The following is a 24,985-nucleotide window of genomic DNA, read 5'->3' as shown; positions in this document are numbered from 1 at the left end:
ACAGGGCATGGAAAGACAACATGTCATGTTTTTTATTTTGATTGTGAGAGAAAGGCGACTTCTACGACTTCCCATAGGTTATTGGATGTTTGCAAAGTGTGTATGTACTTGAGTTATGATTCCTCATTTTAAAGTGGTAGGGATACTAAGAATTGCCAGACATCCATGGCAATCATGGCAATGGATGGCATGGTGTTTCTGTAGTTTTTGGTTGAGGCACTAAGGATCAAAAAATAGTGAATACCTTGAAGCCCAAGAATAATTTTTTTTAAAAAAAACAACTTAGACATTCCTTCTACCACACACAAAAAAGTTATTATTTCCCCCAGTACACTTCAGATTTTATGTTATGAGGAAAAAACTCACCAAAATCTCAAATGTATAAGGTCACATCTTTTTGTATATGGTACAGTATTTGCCATCAGTTAAGGATATTAACTTAGGTAAAGTGTTTATTGTTCTACAAAAAATACTTCCGAGTTTGTTGTGTTTGTGATAGCACTGAAATTCGCAAGGGAATTTTGTATCCATGAAATATTTTTAATCATGTGTCATCTCCCTCTTATGACATGTATGAAGTCACTATGGCAAATAAGAGTTTGTTTTTAAAATTAAAAAAATTAATAATAACACACCTTTGATGTATCTCTGATAGTAGTCTGACTTGTTGACAGATCAATAAATATAGGCACGTGGTTTTTTATGTGAAAGACAGACAATTTTACAGGAGGTAGACACTACCAATATACCACTTCAGCCAAAATTATAATGCCAATAGAAAAATACAGCACTATAAAGAAATATGGTTTCTGTTGTTCCTTGCAGCCTCAGGGCTGGTTCCTGGGCATCCCTCTGCCCTGCAGGAGACAGAAGCCCAGTGGGATGTGAGTAGCGTGGATTGTACCTGAGAGCTGAGGAATAAAATAAAATTTCTCTCTCTTTGTTGTGAAGGAGTATGATCAAAGTAGCTTTGTATGCTTCTTTCTGTGTCTTTCCTGACTTTGTTAGAAAAAAGTTATTTTACAAGGCCCCTCTGGTGATTTAAATGAGCAAGTCTGTCATCTCTCACCTCCCAATTTTTTGTCTCACATGAAAACCCTTCTGCTCTGAAAGGTCTGTGTCCTGCTGGGAAAACATGCTTTTACTGGGAAATGTGACATTAATGTAGCTTAAGATAACAGAATAACACTGCCTAGTATAATGTCATTTTACTTTAGGTTTCTGTGCTCAGAAAGAAAATGGAAATTCCTGTAAATCCTGCTAGCAACCGAAGAGCAGCTTCCTGTAGGCATGTTTAAGTTTGTAATGACTACCACACTTCGGGCTGACCTTTCATTCACCCCACTTCTTGCTTAAAAACTGATTTCACATCTCATGGAGCTGCATAGTTATGAGCAAGTATAAACTTCTCTAAAGACACGGATGGTAGCTGGTGATTTATTTCAGAGGTTATGAATACAGTAAAATAGGCGAGCAGGTGCTGCAAATGCATCAGGATCCTCCAGCAGCTGTAATGCAGCTCATAGCAGCGGTGGTAAATGGAGACTGGAAAAGGGGCAGCACTTCTGCTGCAGAGAAAACCTGGTGTTTCTGGTGTCAGGAACATGAAATGTGTGCTGTTATGTGGCAAAAAAAGTGTAGGTCCATATGAAAGCATGCCTGGTCTTTATCTTAAACTTCTAGTGCATCACTGAGGAGTGGGGAAGGCTTTTGTCTCTCATCCTTTTGCATTCCTCCCACAAATCATTGGAAGAGAATTGCCACTTAGTAGTTTAGCTTAGTGCCATCCTGGTTGTTTCCACAAGACTACAACAGTTTACCCTAAATAATACTAGAAGTCTCTTTTTGACTAAATATAAGCTGTTCACTTGTTAAAGCTGCAGAATTTTCTACATGAATTTATGTTGCTTTTACTACGTGGATGTCTCTCCAGCCGTATTAATCAAATACTGTTTTCAGAATGACAAGAAGGTTACACTTGGTGTTGGGTATTTACTTACCTTGGGGAGTATTTTCTGATTCACTGTATTCTGTGAAAGAAAAAGGTAATTTTCTTTTTTGTGAGTTAATGTCCATTCACCTTTCCATGGGAGTGACAAAAGAGAAATAGTTCTCATTTGGACATTAGTAAAGACTTTTTTTAATCTTCTATAGGTGTTTCTTCCTTTCAATTATTCTATCAATCAAGTGCAAGCTGGCTTGGATGTAATTTAAAGTATTGTTAGAACAATATTTCAGGTTTTGAAATATCCAAGCAGTTTAAGAATTTACTGCAGGTCTCTGCAGGTTCTTGCAGAAACCAAAAATATATATCCCTGAAAAAAATCTTCTGTGGTGTCTATAGTAAAACTACAGTAAACCTGTAAAGAACTTCACTTTTTAGTTCATGCTAAAAGAAACCCTGTTGGGATGACAGGAGGCACATATTGCCCATGCCACCAGTAGATTTCTTAATGATATTCATAGCATTGAAAATAGGGGTCTCAGTAGCTTCAGCTCAAAGCCTTGAATGTCAAAATTCAGGTCTTGACATTTAAGGCAAGCTCTTTTCAGTAAGGGGAGCAGGAGAGGTAGGTTGGTTGTATCCCAGTTGTCAATTTAGTGTAGTTTGCTTTGGTGGTTCATCACCATCTGATTTACTTCCCAGCCCAGGATCTTCTGATGTACCTTACAGTATCTGATTTACATAAGCATAAGACAGAGAAGAAATAAAGGAATGTACTTCAAAAGGCTTATGGACCCAAATGTGACTCTAATGGAGAGGGATGAAGCTTTGGGAAGAGCTTTTCTGCTCAAGTCTCTGAAGTGAATGCTGCAGCTGGAGGCCTGTACCCCCCACTCCCTGGGGACCCGGGGGTGTTCTCTGTGTCTCTCATGCTGCCAAGCACTTTGGTGTTGGAGACAGTGTGTTGCCCACTGAGTGTTCTCTACCACCTTTTATTTGCTTGATGAAGTATGGATTTAATTAGTTATCAGTTTGATATTGATGTGTATCAAGCCTATTGTGTTATAGTGAACTGTGTTCAGTTCTGGGCCCCTCAGTTCAAGAAGGATATTGAGGTCCTCAAACAGGTCCAAAGGAGGGCAACCAAGCTGGTGAAGGGACTTGAACACAGATCCTATGAGGAGAGGCTGAGGGAGCTGGGGCTGTTCAGCCTGAAGAAGAGGAGGCTCAGGGGAGACCTCATCGCTCTCTACAACTCCCTGAAAGGAGGATGGAGCCAGGCGGGGGTTGGTCTCTTTTCCCAGGCAACTCTCAGTAAGACAAGAGGGCACGGTCTTAAATTGTGCCGGGGGAAGTTCACATTGGATATTAGAAAGAATTTTTTCACGGAAAGGGTGATCAGACATTGGAACGGGCTGCCTGGGGAGGTGGTGGACTCTTCGTCCCTGGAGACATTTAAAAAGCGACTCGATATGGCACTTAGTGCCATGGTCTAGTGACTGTGGCGGTAGCTGATCAAGGGTTGGACTCGATGATCTCTGAGGTCCCTTCCAACCCAGCCTATTCTATGATTCTATGATAAAAGCACGTCTTTAAAGTGAGAATGAAAGTTGGTTTTGAAAGATGAGATCCTTTCATCTTTGCTTGTGTTGTCTTTCACAGGGTTTTTTGTGCCTTTGGAGTCGGCGAGTCTGCTTGCAGAATAAGGATCTGTTAGATTAGATAAGGATGTTGGAATCCAATCTTGGTTGCTGTTGTGTTGTGTTACAGCCCTAGAGTAGATCTAGAAATGCAATACAGTTCCTCAGGGTGCGCTAGCTATGCCTACCTAGGCTCTGAAAAATTTTAAATAGCACCTAATTGGGTGAATGATAAATCAGGAAAATTACAAGTACCCTAATAATCCCTTTTACTCAGTGAAGGTTTATGCAATAGGCTCAGTTCTGAATATCTGAGGAACATACAGAATTTTAATCACAAGCGATGTATGTTTTTATATGAAGAGTAAACTCTGAAAATTACAGTTTACGTTTGTTTATTCCGCTCATTGAATAAAGAAAGAAAAAAAGAAAAAAGAATATAATTGTTGTCTCAATATAATTGTTGTCTCAATTTTATTTATTCTGGCTACCTCACATTTCCCCCAGGGTGTATTTAGAAGAAAGAAGAGTCTGAAAATAATCTGAATATTTTAAATATTACTCAGTATGAAAGTCGATCCATGTTTCCTGCTTTGAATCATGCAGTAATCTCAACATAATAATTCTTGTTATTTATAGTAAGAAAGTAGAAAATGTGTATTTTGCATTCTAGGACAAAATAATTTATTTTGTTTTTTAACCTTCTTAAACTTTCTGATAACACTTAGAAGTACAAAAATTGATTGTTAGGTGACTTTTGAAGTATTTGTTATAGCCTCAGCATAATTCTTTGAGGTGACTCAAAATGATGAGGCATGAGATAAAGAAAACACTTGTTAATAAAGAAAGAAAAACTGCAGTGTTCAACCTCTTTCTTTTCCTTTTTTTTTTTTTTTCGACACAGGATATTAACGTATGTATCCTGGAAAACTACCCTGAATGCTCCAATCCCAGGTTATTTTACATCATACCATATTTCTGTGGACAGCATCCAAGATGCAGGTAAATCTATACAAGCTATCCCAATTTGTTCAGCAGTAGCTATTGCCAACATTTTGTCAGAAAACTGGTAATAAAGAGGCAACAGTTATTTGATGTACAAAAGAAAAATCTAAGTACTGTGTAGCCCTGTATGTGCTAGCTGCATGTATATGTTCTAAAATAAGGAGGGTAATGCCACTGTAGCACTATTCTTTTTTATTGATTTAATAGTTAAATAATTAAATGAATATCTGTAGATACTTTTTTTCTGGGTCAGCAAAGTGAGAATGGCAGTGGCTATATGTGCTCATTACTCATTTTACTTGCACTGTAATTTTGCAATACAGGGTTTTAGTTCTTCTCAAGTGTTCATACCACATATTATATATGAGGAATTTCAGGTTTCTTTGCCCATGTAAGAAATAGTTATCATGCTTAAAACTATGTAAGTGCAGCCTTCTGCTGCTGTAATTGAGCTAGGTCATTTCTAGTGTGAAATATCCAGAATATCCTTCTCATATTGCTGTGTTACTGATACTGCATAGTAAATTTTTATGCAATAATATATGAATAATTTTAAATACCTCTTGTTTTCAAATACTTATGTATTAGCAGTCAAAGTGTGTTCTTTATCAGGTTTGTTCAGCTTCAAGGTATCCTATCTCTTTATTGTTACCACTTCTTCATAGTAGAACAGCTGCACATGTTCTCAAAAATTTCTCTCATAAGCCATACATTTTTGTAGCAGTAATACTGAGTGAAAACGTGTTCCATCTTATGTCTGTTTCTAAGAACCTTTGCTGTAAAATCCTGCTTTAGTTGTTTACATAAGTGAAATTATGATTAAGAAACAAAACATATTAATGACTTGATTTTCATTACACATTTTTTTATTAATGCATTTTAGCCTCATTAGCAAATGCTTATGGTTGCACATTTAACTTGTGTGCATGAAGAATCCTATTAACAACAGTCACATGCCTAAATATTTTCACAGCACATCTCTATGAGATTCCCAAGTATTGAAGTATTCCCAAGTATTGAAGTAGTGTTTTGTAGGTTGTTGTAGATCTGTTTCCTACAATGCCCTTGCACTTCCTTCAGCCACTTCTTAGTCTCACGAAGAGCTGCAAGAAAGAGGTTCATAGTATTTGGTAAGACACTCTGCTCTTCCAGAAAATGGATCAGTGCACAGAAAGTGGTAGGGAATGATGTGAATCTCTGGCAGATCTACAGGGCAGTCAGGGATAATGGCAGGGAAAGAGAAGTTCGAAGAGACTGTGACAGAAGTTAAAATGAAGGACAAGGTGGGAAACAGGGTATTAACCTCTTGTTTGCTGTTCACTGGGTAACAGCAGACAGTGGTTGCTTACTCAGCAGTTCTGATGTGGCTCAGGGACATCACCAACCCTTAACACTCTTTGTCACCCAAGGAAGATGTTCCTCCCATGAGACAGGTCATGCTTCTCAGTCACAGGAGTTCACAAGTTTGAGCTTATGAACAACCTGGCAAAAGATGTCTTCAGAGTGGAGTACTTCCATGAAAAGTAAACCTCATAAACCTCTTTTTAATGTGATCATGCCAAACCAATTCTAGATTTTGTGCAGAAAATTAAGCCACTAGGTTTTGGTAAGGGTTTTTATTATGTTTTGCTAAAAGTGCAGCACTGAATATTTTTTGATTCAGGTGAGTTCTTGGCTTGAATTTTGGAAGAAAACACATATTTTAACTTCATTTTTACCTCTTCTTTCTTTCTCCCTCCATTAATTTCACACAGGGAGCCTGGCGAATGGGCCCTTGAAAGAGCAAAGCTGAACGTTAATGAAAATTTTCTGCTTGTGGGTATTCTGGAGGAGTTGGAGGATGTGCTGCTTTTATTAGAAAGATTTTTACCTCATTATTTCAAGGATGTGCTTAGCATCTACAAAAACCCAGGTAAGTTTTTCTATTAAAAAGCTATTGTTAAAGAAACTTCAGCAAAATCGGCGTGGCTGAAAGGTAAGTGTTTATGTCTTGTTTAATCAATTAAGTGATTTACCTCCCTTTGAGGAAGCAGATTTGATTAATAGGGTACATACTCTGCTTTTATTCTGTGGTTTTGTGTATTTTTCATTTTTTTTATGTGGTTTTCATTCCGGGGCAAGGACTTGGTCCTCCAGTGATCTTGCCACGTGCCAGGAAGCTTCTCATTTACCACTGGAGTGGCTTTTTCTTCTTTTAACTATGTAATGCTCAGCTCTCAAATAATACTGTCAAAATATTCTCAAAATGTCATCAGTATCTAAGTTAATCTTCAAGCAATAGTTTGGAGAGCTAGAGATTCTTCAGGACCAGAATAATTATTTTCCCTTAGGCTTGACTGAGAGTTGAAATGAAATGAAACTTCAGTTCAACTGAGTTTAGGTAAAGTACAAATCAGAACATACATTTAAATCACTCCTAAATACAAAGCATGCTGGGGGAAAAGGCTTATGAGATAGGAGGAGAGAAATTAAAAACAAGAGTACTTTGTCTACCCTTTAATTTATACCCGACCATCAGTCTGAGAGGGTTCTCTCTTCTCTGTGTCAGTCCATCCCTTCCAATGCTTATTTACTGCTAATTGCTCTAGAAGAGAGTCTTGTATCCTATACCTTAGCAAGAAATATGATGTTTCTGTGGGCCTGTGCATGTCGTTTCGGCAGAACTGATTTTCTACTTAAATCTGGCTGGACTACCAGGGGGGATTCCTTCTTCCTTGGTCACTCAGTTGCATTTATGACAGTGTGAAATTGCTGCAGCTACTGGAATGTGTGATTTGTACCAAGTTGTATGGTAAAAGCACATGAATTAAATACTGAATTTTGTTTGCAATGCATGCAGCTGATGGCTGGCTTTTGACTGAGAGCAGCCATCACAGTAATCAGTCACTTTGGTGAAATTATGGGTTTCTGTCCCTAACCAGGAATTACGGGTAGCTGTTTCCCAACTCCTGCTTCCAGGATGCCTCTTTGAAAATTTTATATTTACCAGTGTTACTGGAAAAGTAGGACATTTGTCCTCTGAACATTGTGTCAGTGGTCATTATCTGCTTGAAATAAGGCAGGGCAGCTATTTTGAAGGTGTGTTACTTTGTAGTGGTGGAATATCCAGCCAGAGGGCTGTTTTGCTCAATAACAGATATGAGGAGAGCTTACTATGGTATGGACATGGGAGCAGTGCCCAGTTTTGGGTTGGTTATTTCTGTATTTTTTGTAAATTAAAAAAAAAAAAACCCTATGTTTGTGGTACATGGAAGTCTTCCTTAAGGCTTGTACAGTTCAGTCTCCAAGGTTATGCTGTGGGGATGTTAGATGAGAGGGAGGCAGGGGTTCAGTAGAAGGGTGCCCTTTTAGCAGTGGACAGACTTTTCTTTGGGAACAGTCTTTCTGTAGGACTTCCTCTGCTGTTCTGTGCACACCAGAGGTTTTCACTTCTTTTACAATGGGGCTAGCTAACAAAACAGCATGCAGGGTCTTGATTTTCATCAGGGTGCCCTAGGAATTGTCAAGTGTGAAACAAGCAATCTCACAGAATCATTAGGTGATGGATAATCTTTCTCTGTGTATATTCCAGTATCTGGGGGAGATTTGATTCCCTACTTCAAGACACTGATTTCCTCTGGGTTTTGATTTGAAAGAGTGGTTTTGTGTCCCATTTGAAGATTCACCTTTTTCCTTCAGTGTTCCCCATACTGATTAAACTTTTGTTTTATTTTTCCCGTTCACTTATGGACAAGAAAAATAGAAATGAAACTTTCTTCGTGTTAAGTCTCCTCTTTTCATACATGCATATGTTTGGGTTTTCTTCTGATCATAAATATTTTCAGGTTATTTCTCAGATGGTGCTAATGCTTACAAAAAACTTAATCTGCCAGAAACAAATGAAAAAAAAGCCTCATAAAATCCAAGTGCTGTGTAAGAAATCCATCATCATTCTCCTCAGGGCACCTTAGGCCTGATCTGCAACACCCTCTGCTGTTACATCATGAAGTGCTGGAAGGAAGAGATGTTCCTCCATGCAGTTCAGCTGTGTGGTGATCTCACAAAGCAGCAAATATTTTGGGCCAAAACTCACTGTTCGTTGCAACTAGCACTTGCAAATTAAATCTGTACAATTTATTGTGTTGTTTGCAGACCTGCTGCACCACCTGGGATACTCTTAAGGCATTCTTCCCTCTTTGTATAAAGCTTTTCCATTACTTTTATCTGTTTAATATACTGAGATGAGAAAAACACCTTGAAGGACCATGTACAGAAGGGTGATTAATTTCAAGGTCGGTGAAGCTCTGCACAGCATTCCACTACAGTAAGTGATTCTGGATCAGAACCACCTAAAAAAATGGATTTGTAGAGCTCCTTTGAAGCAGCAAGTAACTGAAGGAAGGCAATTTTAATGCAGCATTGGCTTGTTGATTACATAGATAAGAAAGCAGAGTAGGAAACTGGTGGTTGCTGTCCCACCAACTTTATAATGTAAACCAAATTAAAACCAACTACATCTTGCTGTGGGAAGCAAACTGCTGAATTTTATCAAACCCATAAAATCACATTCTGCACTTAAGATGCCGGAGTTCTGGGTGAAATCCCTTCTTCTTCCCAGAGCTGGGACACTTCTCCCTCATTGCAGGTGCTTTGGGTGAGCACCAGATCATTACAGCTCCCTTCCAAGCAAACTTCTTATTGTTGGGAGCCTTCAGTACAGGTTGATGCTAATAGAAATCAGGAAATCTGGAAACTTTTTGTCATCTCACTTTCTTTTAACCATGCAAGCCATATTCAAGCTTCTTTTTTTCTGTTGTGTCTGTAGTAAAGTTTCTCAACTCAGACAGCATGTAACATTCCTTAAGGAACTCTTGCTCGGTGACCTTCTAGCTAGAAAACAAAAGCCTGTAGCCTTTTTTTAAATTCTAAAATACTTGGCTGCTAATTTTCTGAAGCAAGAGGTCTGACACAATAAAACTGTAGCTCTACTGATCAGATAGGTGGTACTTTTACATCAGAAAGCCCAGGGGTGTGAGCACAAGCATCTCTGTATGTAATGACCCGATAAATGCTTAATGTGGTATGACCTGAGTGCTTTTGTTGGTGACACTAATGGTTTGTTTTGCATAAGCTCACATAGGGAAACAGTGAAGAAAGGTAAAATACAAAAAAAAATAAAAGAATGAAATGTAGTTGCATTGTTCAGACATTATTGCTAACATTGGTTATTAAGGTCTTTAATATAATCTTCTTTCCAGCTGCTGTGTATTTCTTCTGTGCTAGCATCTTCTTTTTCATTGTGTCATATTTTGAAATGCACACCATTTTTTTCAGATATTTTTCAGTTTAAAAAGGTTGAAAATTCTGCATGATGGGAAATTTTAGTGTCAAAGAACACTAGAAGATTAGTTTCTTTGTTACATTAATTAAAATGTTGCTTTTAGGAAATTCATATGCCAAATATTTTCTCCTGTGTGTTTTTTAACAATGTGCATCAAAATGTGAAAGCTCCTTGTTGTGCTAAAGTTTTCATTGGAACCAGTCTAGTTTTATCTCCTAGAATAATTTAGAGCTACAGGCTTCCTGGTTTTTTCCTTTTCCACTCCTTGAAATTAAGTATTTTCCTAAGGTTGCTATCAAGTCAAGAATTGGGACAGGTCTCTTTTTGATGCTAGTTTTGTTTAAAGTGACAAACTCTTTCCTGCCTTGACAGCAAGAAATGCCTTAGACAAGGGCTGCTGAGGGCAGGGTGTAGCAGGGAGAGTCATGGGCAGCAGGTGGATTGTGAATAGGTAGATAGATCAATAGATGGGTAGAATAAAAAAAAAAAATCAAAATGTTACTGTGTTTACTAGATTTATTTGCTAACCCAGTAAAATTTTCTCAACATTTTGTCTTTCTTTTTTTCCCTGGCATTGGAGCATATAGGGTGCAACAGCAGAGACTTGGATTATATTTACTTCAAAATTTGGGGAAGTATTCCTTAACTCTTTGAAAGGCTTGAAATACAGCATTATTTTACATCTAAAATCTCTTCTAACTCTCAGGAGCACAAGTGAAAGAAAAATAATTGGTCAGTCCTGTTCATTTTTGCTGGCTATAGCTCAATTCTGCATCTTGGCTGGTAGCCAGAATGCAGAGAATACTTACACAGTTTCTTTTGAAATGGGTTATGTGTGGGTTTCGTATATTTGGTCTTTTTAAGAGGCAGAAATTACACACTCTACACACAGAGATATTTTTTCTGACTTGTCAGCTTCTGTGGCAGGGGGCAAAAGTTAACAGCATCTAATGCAAAAGAATGGCAATGAAATGTCTTTTGTCACCTCAGAAATAGCCCATATCCTCTCACCTTTCTGCAGGAGTTCATAAATTTTCTTTGGCACCAGAAGCCATATAAAAACATTTCTTCCCAATACCAGGAAAAAAAAATCTTTCTTTCCTGAAAGTGACATTTTGCATAGAGAATGTGTAGATCTTACTTTAAAGCATGAAGACTGACTTAAGCTTTTCAGTGAATTTTATTGAGTGCAATGAAATTCCTCATGCTGTCAACTGGAACAAAATATATTGTTCAGGTAAGCTGCAAATTGTGCTTTTTTTGAAAATGCAATGAAAATGTGCTTCTCCTTAAGAACCACATTTACAGGGAATGTTCTAACTGTAGTAGTAATATTATCCTGGGTGATATAAACCTGCTGATTTTTTAAGTCCATTCTATACATGAATCCTAGTGACACAGTCTGGACGTTTCTATTTATAAGCTTCCTCTTATCTTTAAACCCACTAAGGAGGAAGATGATGCCTTTTCTCTTTATTGCAGTGCTGAGGTCCCATGAGGCAGACAGATGATAAAGCTTTTTTCGATAGAATTAGGAAAAAGGTGGAATCAACCCCAAAAGCCTTTGCATTGTGCTGAAGATTTCTCCTCTGCCAGGGCAGCACTGAAGGTGGGTCATGCCTTCAGGTGGTTCCTGTGCTGGAAATGGGAAATACCATTTTCACACTCCTTGTCAAAAGAAAACTCTTTGCAAGTAGAGAAGGCTGAAAGAGGCCTCCCTCCCTGTCTCTCTCTCTCGATCTTTCCCTCCCTCCTCGCCTCCAAGAGGAAAAACTGTGGGTAAGAAATGTTGAAAGTTACCTCATGGAAGGAGGCAGTGATTTTGTGCACTGTCCTTAACTAGGTATTCTCTTATGTTCTGACTTTGTTCAACACAAAATTAAAGTAAGAAAAAGTCAGAATAAATGATATGCAACTTCTGATAGTCTACCTGCTTCTCATGAACTGTACTTTCTGGAGAGGGTTGTGACTGGGATGTGGAAAGGGTGTGTATTGGCTCGTCTCTTGTGCACAAATGCTCAGCACTTCTATGAACATCTTCACTCTTGATGTGAGGACAAAAGCAGCTTGATTGGATTAAATTGAAATGCTAGGATTCTTTTGTATTGCTCCTTTTTATCTGCTAATTTCTTAGAACAGAATTTGAGAAAACCTTGAAAACATTCAAATGCTCCAAAACTTTGGAGACTTCAAGCAGACTGTATTTTCTTTTGCTTTGCACTCAGTTTTGTGCTTTTCCTAAATATTACTTTTAAGAGGAATCACAGTGCATAAAAATTTTATACAGAAGAGAAAAACTCTAAATTTTATGTGGAGGTAAAACATGAGGTTGGACTTGGTAAGTAAGGAACTGCATGATGCTTTCATGCCAAGTTCCCATCCATTATCTGAAGCAAATTGTAAGTGCGACTTAAAACATTTTGTCCAGAAGGTGGTGTAATCTCCCTGCTTGTTCAGGACTTTGAGGGAGCTTGAATTTCTTCCTAGTAGTAGTAGCCCATGTGAATTTACATTCTGCCTGGGTGGCGTTTTGTTCTTTATCACCCAACATCCTGTTCTGAAAATAGGAAAATAAAAATAGGAAATATGAACAAGCGGTTCCTTTCTTCTGCCTCTGAAGTCTGAACTTTCAAAATTACAGAAGAATGCTATAAAGGGATGTGTGTGCTAAAGCAGGCAGTTTAAGCTCCAGAAAGAGTTCAGTTGTATTTTTTTGCTTCTCATAGCACAAATTTCTAGTTTCCTGTGTGAAAGAAAGGCAGGGAAAGTGGAAGAGTCACAGTGCATATCACCATGGATGTTTGTTCCCAATTAGGTCGATAGCATCCAGGACATTGTACACAACTGATCCATTCCTTGGTTTGTTTTATAAAGCTGAAGATAGTTTCAAAATCTATAGATAGATTATTTAATGCTTCAGTCATGAAAATACAAGGTTTGGAGAGAAGGGACAAAACTGGGCTGCCTGCTCTAGGATGCCTTGAAGTTAATGGATGCACCAGTGATAAGCACAATCAGTAGAAATATCCTTTCTTTTTCCAGTTCCATAAAAGGAAAATGTGTTGTTCTCTGTCTTTCAGAGGTCTCAAATCTCATTTGGAATAAATTAAGCAGTTTTGAGAACAGGAGCTCTTGAAAGAATTTGAGCACTTCTCTGCTTTCTCATGACCTTTTCAAAAGATCCGCTAGGTCTTTGGAAGATTTGTCTTGGAAGATAAACTTCTCTGAGTCAAATTCTGCAGCAAAAGTATAACAGCTGTGGTTCTTCCTTTGCTGAGGAAGGTGAAGCTGATCCAGACTATGTGTGTGTTGTGTGACAGCCAAAACTGTGGCACCAAAAGTTTCATCCAAGATAATGTCAGTCTCATTGCTAAACTACGTGCAACAAGAGAGTTTGTCACGGCTTTCCAAGGCCACATGAAGCTTGTATGCATCCAGGCTCAAGTCTGCAGTTTGTACTATTCCCTGCCAGCAAGTACTTGTTAGATCTGAGTTAGCTCACATGTGTGTGGTTATGCAGCAGAGCATTTGCCAATAAGTTCATCTTGTGGCCCAAAATGAATGGCAAATTTTGAGGCAAAAATGAATGGCACATTTTGAGGCATTGACAGCCTGACATGTCAATGGCACTCCAGGTAAATCTGGTACCTGTGATTACAGTGCAGGAAGTATGATTTACAGGTTGATCTGCCAAACATATTACTATGGGTCTTGTTTCTCCTAGAGTCAAGATGCACAGTTGACTGTCTCTGTACAGACCTAATAGGGACCTTACAGTACCTGAAGGGGCCTGCAGGAAGGCTGGAGATGGACTGTTTGCAAGGGCCTGTAGTGATAGGACAAGAAGCAATGGTTTTAAATTAGAGAAGAGTAGATTTAGACTTGGATGTTAGGAAGAAGTTCTTTACCATGAGGATGGTAGAAAGATGGAATAGGTTGCCTGAAGATATTCAAGGTGAAGCTTAATGAGTCTCTGAGCAACCTGATCTAGATGACCATGTCCCTATTTAAAGTAGGGGAAGTTGGATAAATTACCTTCAGAGGTCCCTTCCAACCTGAATTATTCTATAATTCCTTTGTGCTATAATGCACATTGTATATACAAGAACTTGGGCATTCCTTTTGCCCTCTTCCACCTTTTTCATATTGCTCTTTCCAGTCATCTGATGAAGTCTTTACCTTAAGCCAAACATACTTCAATTTTTTGCGTGCTCTTGTCTGAGCCTCTCTGTCATGAGAAACATTTCCCTCATCTAAACTTTCTGTATAATGTGTTTATGCTTGTAAGATTATGAAGGCTGAGTCCACCAATGGCATAATCTTCATCTTCTACTGCAATTCCAAAAGACTTCAGTTTCCAGGTTTTGCATTTTATCCCATGTCTTCATTTGTATTGTTTCAATTTCCTTTCATCAACTCCATTGATGGGATATCTGGTTTTGGACTAAACCCACACAGATGTAATTTCATACTTTGTTGCAATAAACCCAAAACTTACTTGTAGTCTAAATCCCAATGGGCCAGTAAGCCAAACTGTTGCATCCCATGTAACAAGAATTCACGTGTTTGGTTTTTTGTGTGTGTGTCAGGAGATCATTTTGAAGGGTTGGAAGGAGCTGGTATCTTTCAAGCAGCTGTCATGTTTATCTAATGAGCATATCAGTCACAAAAGATGTTATGGCTTACAACAGTGCTCCTGCTATTCATCTGAGGCTGATTCCCTGATGCATCTTTTGAATGTTTCCTGTTCCTAGTATAGCAAAATTAATAAACCATAGACAAGCAGCTTTCTTGAAGCTCTGGCACAGTGGGAAAGCTGCATTTGGATATGGCATTAGCTATATCTCTCATATGTTCCAGGGTTGCTGATGACAAAACACAAACATTTTAATGGCAGGCAGTTAAACCTTGCAACAACAGTTCATTCCTTCTTGACTAACTTACCAAATAAAATCACACTGCTGTATTAATCAGTAACATCCAAGCTAAACCTCTGTTACTGCTTCTGCTTTAAGGATAACATTAGCATAAAAATCACAGCAGTAACAGATTATACAGATTGTTTCTTTGACAACTTTGATCTCTACTCAGACAACAGAAGGGAATGGCCTTCAAATCCCAATTAATAGCCCTACTTCTGCTCCCAGCTGAAGTAGATTGCAGGTGTTCATTTCACCTGTATGGAAACAAGTTGCACAAGAGTTCTGAGGCTAGAATCTGAAAAGCCTTTGTTAATAATAGGACCAAAACAACTGAGAATTTAGCGTGAAAATAATTGTGTCCTCCAGTCTGTTTTCAGGGTCAGTGTTTGTGGAGAAACATCTTTTAACTGAAAACTGAACATATGTGGCATTGAAGACACAGATCACAGAGCTGACTATTCCCTTTGCTTTTAGGAGCATAGCCATATCTTCAGTCCTCTAAGAAAGCTATTGTATTTTGTCCCTCAGACTGATCATAAGTGCTGCCCATTATATCAGTGGTAGAAAAAGGCTACAACTACATCTTTTTATTCTTATCTCTGAGGCATCTTGAAAGAGCAGTATGAGTACCATGAGGGCAGTACTTTTGATGGCTCAGAAATGTTTTGAAAAATAATAAAGGTAAACTATCTAGAAATTTCATTATATAAATTCTTTTGCCTGTAACTTTCGTACAGTAGAGATGAGCAGCCATTCCTAAGGAATTACTTGAGTTTTTACATAAACATTGCACTTTAAGATCAAGTTTTTACGATGACACAAATGAGCTGCTATAATAATTAAAATGCTTTAATAATTAAAATGAGGAAAACATGAAAGAGCGTAAATTCTGCCAAGTTAGGTGTGAAAATATAGCAAGGCACTTTCTGGCATGCAGCTTGCTAAAGGCATTAAAGCTAACACCAAAATGTTTTCTTGAACAGCATTACAACTAGGTGGGCCACCAGAGAGTTGGGGAGAGGGAGATTGTGTAGCTGGAAGAGGTGGTAGGGAGGCACTCTCAGGGAAGAGACATCTTTACATCTGTGAATAGACCTGTTACTCCCAGAGATCACAGTGTAGTGCACTCTAAGCCATCTTAAAACTACTGTTATTACTATTAGAAAAGAATGGAAAAAAATAGTAATAGGAATTTCAGCAAAGTGCAACGCGTGGTCCTTGGTTACAAAGTTATGAGAATTAAAATGAATGAAATATACTGTCAGTGAAACTCTGCTGCAAGCTACTCAGAAGCCCTTCGGTACATCTCCTGCTTTCACTTCCTGAGTAGGTAATCCTTTCTCTTGAGCGTAGCTTCACACCATGCCATACGTGTCCTCCTTCCTCTGTGCCCCTTTGTTTTACCCGCCCTGAAGGCAATGTGTGGGTTGAAAAGCTGACCCCTTGCTCTTCCAAGAGTGAGCCTTTCTTGGAGTTTATGCTCTCTTCTTCCTTTCCCAGTTGGGATTGTCCAGCCTTTTTGATCTGCCTCTCTTGAAAACATGCTCTCCAAGAAGCTATAGCAAGAGAAGAGGGTTTTACTAAACAGGGCTAGTAAGATTCCTTCTTCTTGTTCTCTGTTCTCGAAGGGGAATCACAAGTTTACAAATGTAGTAAGAAAGAATGTCCTCCCCTTTCTTGCTCTTGATGCTCATCTTCCATGTCTCCTCCCTTTCTCCCAAACTGCATTCCCATTGTGTTCTTTAATTAGTATCTTCTTTCCAGTTGGGCTGCTTTTCTTTCTCTAACATTTGCACAATTGTTATGACACTTTATAAATCTAATCTTTTGAGTTTTACTTGTACTGTTTGGACTCAATTTGAGTAACTTTTAAGCTGCTTGCAAATGCCATCTATAATACTGATTTGGTGTTAGGATGCAGTTCTTTTTCTCTTCAGTTATCTATAGGAGTCCAGCTGTAGGAGGAGCCTCACAAATCAGCTACGTCCTTGGAGGAGACTTCAAGCACAGGGATATGAGATGGTACAAATATGATTTTCAAAGGGATCTCTCTCCAAAAGGTCTTAAAGAAAATAAATTGTCAGGATATGAAAGAGAATGTTCTTCTGCAGAGTAAGCTGGTTAAAGAGGTAAACACTAATTGTTTGGTAGTTTCTCCTTACTTTAAACAACCAGGGAGTCCCTCCAGGACTCTGCTTCAGCCTGGGATAAATGTTCTCTTAAAAAGATGATATTGAGGTTAGAGAGGTCACTGCCACCATGAAATTATCAGGAAGCAACAAGAACAACACTGAAGTGTTTCAGTAATCATAACAAAGAAACACATTAAAATTCAGCTTGTGTGCAGTTGAGAAAGTTTGTCCTTGGCACTCAGGGCTCCTGTCTGCTGATGGTCTGAGTCCAGGTCTTTGTCCAAGTTGGTAGAAAAGTACATAGATTTCCAAATGAGTGGGTTATTTTTTTCTGCACTGGAAAGCAGCACCTAAAGAACAAAAAAGAAAAATTAAAACCAGAAAAAAGATAATAATGGCTTAAAAACTGAATGCAAAGCTAAGCTAGATCAAGACATGGCTCGTTTTTTTCAGATGATGGAAAATGGCGATACAGGACCGAAGAGCTAAATCCTGGGTAAATCTCAAGAGAAGCTGAAAAAAAGACATTCACATTTGAGGTGCTGCAAAGCAGGCAGTTCATACAGCTGTGGTTCATATCCACAGTCAATTGTGATTCAGGAGCATGAGTATGTACCTGTTCTTTCTCTGATTTGTCCATTCTCTTTTAAGTCCATATACTAGTTAGGTAAAAGATGGCAAGGATGGCAATGAAGCCAAAATAAAGGTAATTTTCAGTAAAAATATCAGGACTCATTTGCCAGCTAGACTTAGCAGAGGAAGAAAAAAACCTATTGAGTTGGTCTCTGGTTTTCTAGCAGTGAGAGCAGCTGTTTTGGTAGCAGTAGCAGCAGCTCATATAACAAATGTTTCATGATGAATGCAAACAAAAGCCAGTGCTGAAATTCCAGCTTCACTATGTATGCATAAAATATAAAACCAGTTCAAAATAACCTAACTATTCAATTTAAGGGATTTTTTTTCTCCCCTTGTAAATAAATTCCATATGGGCATTAGTGTTTGGTCTGTTTGGTTCTCCAGGGCTCACCCATTTTTATCATACAGGCCAAGGGCAAAAAATGAGCATAAAAACAGACCAAGAAAAAAAAAATTTAAAGAAGAGCACGTGCAAGAGGTGTGTGGTTTTTGGGGGAGGGTTTTGAGAATACCAAACATGCTTACTGGATTGAAATTGCAGCTGATGTTTGTGAGTTGGCTGAATTCACTTGCCTCCAAAATAGGTCTTGGAGGAATTCTTCATGCACCTCCATGCACTTTGGTTTCTGAAGAAGACTTGTGGTTTTAAAGGCATCTACATGTTAGAAGAATGTTATGCCCTCTAGCATAAATGTCTTTCCAGATAGCTAGTGGGAGGATTTCTGGGGAATGCAAGTTGCTGATGAGTGCATACTCAGGGGAAATGAGGGTATTGGAGAGAAAGAAAAACATAATAATTGGAGACTCAAGAGAAATGCAAGAGCTATCCAGGGGGCAGTGCCTTAAATTGTCTTCCTCCAGATGCTGGAGTTAAAACAACAAGTAAACCCCAGCATCTACCAACCCTCCCTGCTTTGCTGCTTGCTGGAAGTCTGGAGCAGCATCTTTTGTCTGCCCACGCAAGTGTTCCCACTCTGTTCTCAGGTCCTGAAATATTCTTTCTTCACAATCCATTTGCTTTCTCCATGGCTTGCTTTGACTGCTCTGGTGTGGCTTCCCTGTAACTATGGGATTCATCAGCTCTCTGCATCCACCAGGGGAAGAAACATTATTTAAGGTGTTCTGCCAGATCAGTAATATAAACCAATATACTCTGTTCCTGTGCCTTTTGCAGATGTGAGGAATAGCTGAGGGAACTGAGGTTGTTCAGCCTGGAAAAAAGGAAGGATACTGAGAGGCAACCCTACAGTTCTCTACAGCTACATGAAAGGAGGTTGTAGCAAGGTGGTTATCAGTCTCTTCCCCCAAGGAGCAAGCAATAGAACAAGAGAAAATAGCTCCAAGTTGTTCCAGGAGAGGGTTTAGATTGGATATCAGGAAAAAGCTATTCACTGAAAAGTTTGTCAGGCACTGGAACAAGCTGCCCATGGAAGTGGCAAAGTCACCATTCCAGGAGGTATTTAGACCTGTAGATGTGGTGCTTATGAACGTTGTTTAGTGGTGGAGTTGGCAGTGGTGAGTTAACAGTTGGACTTGATGATCTCAGAGGTCTTTTTTGTATGATCCTAAAATTCCATTCAATACTTTCTGTGTTGTGAAAAATCTTAAACCAGGTATTTGTAGGGGTCTGTGTTCTTCCATAGTATTTCTTTCAATTGAGCACTGGAGGATCTATGAAGTGGTGTTAATATGTGATGTATTGCTGTACACATGTTCCATGCATACCCATAAATCATTACAAGTATTGTATCTTTAGTATTACAGAGTGTGCAAACACAGGGCTTAGAACAAAATCTGAACGTTTGTCTTGGTCTTTCTCCTCTGGCTACTTGACTGCTTTGATTAATTTGATTAATTTCAGCTTTGATTAATAATCAGCTACATTATTTGGTTTTTTGCTTTCTGTGGAGGGGGAGAAGGAGATGGATAAGGAGCACTGCTGGACCTAGCCAAAAAAAAAAAAAAAAAAAGGGGAGAGAAGGAGTTAGCTTCTGTGTTGTTCCATAGTTTGCTTGTTTCTAGCCACAAACAACTGCAACACAAGTTACTGGGAGAGTCCAGCTGCTGGCTGTGTTGGGCCTGTGTTGAGGAAAGGTGTGGATGATGCTGACATTGAGGCACAGGAGCACTGCTGCATGCCTGCCCTGCAAGGAATGTGTGTGCACAATCTGTCCAATGCCTCTCATGCTTTGCTGAGCTGTTGCTCTTGGGGTGTTACAAAGTTTGGAGGTTTACTGTTTGGGCAAGAACATACGCTTTTTTTGTTACATAAATGAGAGTGTGGCTAAAATATATGGCTAAAATATAATTTACATCTCCTAAAAGCCAGTGGAAATTGCATGTGACAAGAATGAGAGTGTAGCCAAAGTAAATTTATTTTAAATGTTGAATGAAAATATTCACATAAAACTCTGTTTTAACCTAAATAGCACTAAATATTTTCCTTAGCACTGAAGTATTTTTATTTTTTTTCTTCTGCTCTGCACTGTCCCTGTAAGTGCTATGCTAATTTCACAGTAGCCATCACTGATCTTTTGAAGGATCTTCAGGTAACTGACAAGCATGGTTTACTTTACTGGCTGTTGACAATACTTAATATTTAATTAATACTTACTTATCAGGTGCTTAAACTATTTACCAGGGAAAGAGGCTGCTCTGCATGAGTGAGGAGTGGTGAATGGCTGTTTATCTCTTGTTTGATGCCCTGAGTGACTGCCTGGAGTTCAGCAGCAGGAAGATTTCTCATTTGTGCTGTATGCTGGTGTACAGCTGGGTAGAGATGGATGTTGTCAAGGGGTTGACATGCAATAGTGTTTGTAGAAGAGAGGATGAAGTATATATATAAAACCAAAATTTATATCATGCCATCTTAGTGCTCTTTTTGTCAATCCAATAGATACATCTATCTGTGCATTGAATGCTGTTTAAGCTAAGCTTCTGGTAGAACTGTCCTGGGGGTTTTTTGTGGTTTTCTTTTATCACTCTTGGTAGTATCTTGTCCTGCATTGCTTCCAGGACCAAAGTATATGACCTGTGGGGCAAGGAAACACAGCAGAAGCCCAGGACTTGCTTGTGAAAAGCAAAGAATGAATTAATTAAGAGGAAGATCTATTCTAGTAGACTATCAAGAAGCCTCTGCATGTTACCAAAGTAGGTGCTAGAAGAGTGCTTAGAGTGAATGAACTGCAGAAGACAGGAAACCTGGGAAGGAGTTTGGACAGTAAAGCTATGAAAGGACCTTGAAGTGGGTAAAGCATGGCAGGACCAGCTGGAGTAGAGTTCAGTAGTGAAACAAATGTGCTCAGGTATTTGGCAGCAAGGTAATTTCACCAGCTGCTTCCTCCATGTTCTCTCCAAAGACTATTTTTTTTTGGATGCAGAGCATCAGATGCATCGCTGCTTTTGCACTGTCCATAGCTTATGTTTCAGTGCTTGAGAAGTCCTCAGTCTGTTTTTCGGCACTGAATCTTGGATCGGAGGGATCTGTGTTTGTCCACTTTCACCATAAAGATACAAGGTAATGGTGCTTTCCATGTCATCCTTATATTTTTTTATATATTATGTATGTGGATTTTTCAGGTGTAGAGTTTTATCCCCTCTAGATTCTTATCCTTTCCATTCCTATACTTAATTTAGTTCTGTAAGTGGTAAATACAGTGGTAAAATTTGGGTGCCCATGATAGCAATTAAAATCCCCTAGAGACAGTACACAATCTGGTAGTCCTGAATGCCAAGCAGCACTTCAAAGAGGTCTTTCCCAGATTTAGGTACTTAGTTTACCACCCCAGGATTTTGTGTGTTAAACTAATTGATTTTCTTTAATGACCAGGTGAGATGCTTAGAATGGAGCATGTATGGTCTTTTTAAGCACAAGGAGACAGATTTCTCTTGTTAAGATTGTTATGTTTTGTTTGCAAAATGGTGAATTGTTCTTTCCAGTCAGTAGGGTGAGAAAGACTGAGATGAGTGCTGTTGGTGTCCAAACCCTTGACAGAAAGACATTATCCAGATGGGGATATATACACACACACACACATATATACATATTTATATCCTGATATACCAAGAACAATTTTGGTGGGACTACAAACCCTTTTTTGGTAGTAAACTGCTTTCATTTCTTAATAGGTGAAAGTAATAGGAACAAATTGCAGCTTGTTCAGCTTCACCTGTTTGGTGCAGCCGGTGCATCTGGTTGATAGCAAGAAACCTCGGTCTGTTGTCTTACACTTTAGCAAAGAGCTTACCAAAAATGTCAGCCCAGTTCATTTAGAACATTTACTCACAGAATGGCAGTGAAATTGCAAAACATATTTGTCTATGTATTAAATTCTAGCATTTAGTTGGCACTGCTTCTGCTGTTGGTGGAATATGGTATGGGGTCCCTGGCAGGCTCCAGTGCTTTGTGAAGTTGCAGAACCCATTATATGTAGCCTATTTTAAGGGCAGACTCTCCACTTAAGCCAAAGGTCCTGCTTTGAATCGCTGAAAATTATTTTCCTTGGTGCATGTTTTTGCAAACTACTTGTAGAAATCAGTGGTTTGAGTTCCTGCTTAATTCAGCTATTTACAGCTTCTGTTATCCTTCCAGACCACATGCTGATGTACATCCCATTTGTTCAACAGGTTTTGTTTAAACAAAAATAAAAAATGAGCCCATACACTCTTTGTATCTCGTGTGCAGAAAAGGGAAAAAAACTCCAAGTCCCACACATCTTTTTATATTGTATGCACATGTGTGAGTAATTTTGCAAAGGAATGGCACATGATGCATTGGTATATTTTATGAGCAATTGGCAGTGCCAGACCAACATTTTGATTTTGGAGTAGTGGCAGAACTTACACAGATTGCCACTAAAATCAAAGGATGAATCTAGCACTATTTCTAAGTCTTAGCAGACAGACTGGATAATAAAAGGCAAAAGAGATACAACAAAAGTATTTTGATATGCAGATGTCACCCACTTTAAAGTCTTGAATCTCACTTTAATTTTTCCCATGCTACATAAATAGTCCCTTCACTTCCTTCAGCCTTGTGGTTTTTCATTCCCTGCTGTTATTCAGACCAAAAAAAAAAAAGTTATATTTATGAGGACTCTATATTTGCTCAGTCTTTAGAGGGGTTTTTTTCTTCAGTAAATGTACTTAACAAAATTAAATGCCTCAAGAATGTGCCAGAAATGCTGTCAACCACTGTGGCAAGCAGATGGATGAAGTTTCAGCTGACTGTGTTGTGCCAAGGCTACTGTGTTTGTTTAGAAACTGATGACCATAGTCACTAGCCACGCTAGAGCAGCCTGTGGGAGCAAGGGAAATGGTCAGGGACATGAACTGGCTTTCGTAGGAAAAGACAAAATGAAGTGGGATGCTCTAGAAAGAAAAAAACCTTAAGTCTCAATTTTTCATGAAGAATCACGTTTTAAAATTTAAAATAAAGGTTCAGGTGGTGTTAGTTGGGGTTTTTGGTCTTTTAAACCAACAAATATCTATAGTGTTGTATAATTCCCTGCAACACACCATGCTGATGACCAGAACCTTGGCAGGACTGCAAAGCTGCTCCGTTCATGGAGAAGTTCATCCATCCATGCAGCTTCTGGCTTGAGGGAGGCTTAGCTGCTGAGCACCAGAAGCTGAGGGACTGTGCCTCTGCCACACCTTCTCCAAGCATCCAGGGTTGGCCACCATTCAAATATTCAGTATAGTGATTAAGTGGGTACTTCATCTGATCCATTGTACTTGTGATATGCATTAGGATGCATGTTCTGTATGTTGTGTGTCTGTTCAAAATTTCTTAGAGACAGGTGTGACAGGTTTACCCACACCTGACAGCACCCATTTTTACTCAGCTGTGTCTGGATGGGTTCAAGCTGACTTTCTTTATAGTAGCCTATATAGTGCTATGTTGGACTAACAAAGCTAAAACAAAGCTAACAGCACACCAATATTTTTGTTGTTGCTGAGCAGACCTCACACCACATCAAGGCCTTTTCTGCTTGTAGCTCTGTCCCCTCAGGCAGTAGTCTGGAGATGGTCAAGAGCTATGCCAGGGGATCCAGTCAGGACAGCTGACCCAAACTGGTCAGAGAGTTCATACCATATAACAACATGCTCAGCAATAAAAGCAGAAGTGGAGGAGGAAGAATGGGGTTTTTGGCTGCCAGGGTGGCCAGTGCTCAGAGACTGGCCTGGGCTGTCTGTGGCAGGTGATGAGGGATTTTCTTTGCATTGTTGTTTTTTTTTTTTTTTTCTGCACCTATGAAACTGTCCTTACGTGTACCCATGAGTTTTTTCACTTTTGTTCTTCCTGTTCTCTCCCTCATCCCACTGGGGGGCGGGCAGACTGAGCAAGCTTCCACTTGGTTGCTTGTCTGCTGACTGTTGTCAGCCCACCACAACAGGGTTTCTTGCTTGACTCTTGACACAGTGAATAATATACAGTGAATAATGTTGAAGGCCTTTATTTCACTACTCTGGAACATTGCAATGTAGGAAGTTGTAATGGTTTTGATGGTTTGTTTTTTTTTTAAAAAAAAGCTTGTTGCAGTTTTATTGTTCTTTTTAGGAACCTCACTCCCTCCTAAAACTTATTTTTCTTGAAGAACTCTTCCTAATTACTGTCACATCCTTCCTGGTTTCTGTCCCATTTCATCCTTATTCAGAGGTGTTAATGTTTATGTGTGGCCACAGATACTGAAATGGAAAAAGGCAGCAGGTCATTTTATCTCCTGTTTTCTTAAGCACAAGGGAAAGTATTGTGTGGTATAACTTTGAAGCATGGGAGTCATTATGTCAGGTCTAGTATTGTCATTAAATCAAAACAGTGCAGTCATCCTGGAAACCTTGATATTAGCCAGTCTGTCTAACACTGGAATGAAACTGCTGATTGAAACACTGCAGGCATAAGACAATTTGCAGGACTAAGTGCAGGAGCAGTGGCATTTCAAACCCTGTAAATCTCCCATTCTGATTCATGAGTGTTTTCACAGTACTCAGCTAATTCCTTTAACCTGCAAGAGAGTTAAGGATACCGAAAATTTACTTCCTGTGAACAAGGTGATAGATGACAGGATGATGTGCCCAAGTCTCTTCTCTGTCAGCACAGTAATGATATGCAAGCTGAATTAAACAGGGTCATTGAGCAAACCCTTTTTTATTCAATGGGAATAAATTGGTGCTCATGCATGAGCGAGAATGGTTGAGGTGTGCTGGAGCTGGTGATGTCAGTCACTGAAGGCAAATGAGAGGTACTAAAGGGGAGGTTCTCTGCTGCTGACTGGTACAGATGGACAGGGTGCATGTGGAGGCCTTCATCTGCAAAGGTCTCTGTCTCATAAGCATGCATCAGAAATGCCATTTCCCCCTCCTGCAGGAGAAAAATCTATGCC

General features: G+C 39.1%; 1 protein-coding gene across 1 annotated transcript in view; it reads left to right on the top strand.

The window, feature by feature from the left end:
* Positions 1–24,985, top strand: part of UST (uronyl 2-sulfotransferase) — a 154,409-nt gene that overhangs the window by 117,017 nt on the left and 12,407 nt on the right. Inside the window, exons 6-7 of the mRNA XM_030448503.1 lie at positions 4,490–4,587; positions 6,345–6,502. Coding sequence (XP_030304363.1) covers positions 4,490–4,587; positions 6,345–6,502 — 256 coding nt within the window. The remainder of the gene's footprint in view (positions 1–4,489; positions 4,588–6,344; positions 6,503–24,985) is intronic.

This window comes from Calypte anna, chromosome 3 (assembly GCF_003957555.1).
Source record: "Calypte anna isolate BGI_N300 chromosome 3, bCalAnn1_v1.p, whole genome shotgun sequence".
Taxonomy (NCBI): Eukaryota; Metazoa; Chordata; class Aves; order Apodiformes; family Trochilidae; genus Calypte; species Calypte anna.
The sequence above is the reverse complement of the archived record's forward strand: the minus strand, read 5'-3'. Positions and strand labels throughout refer to the sequence as shown.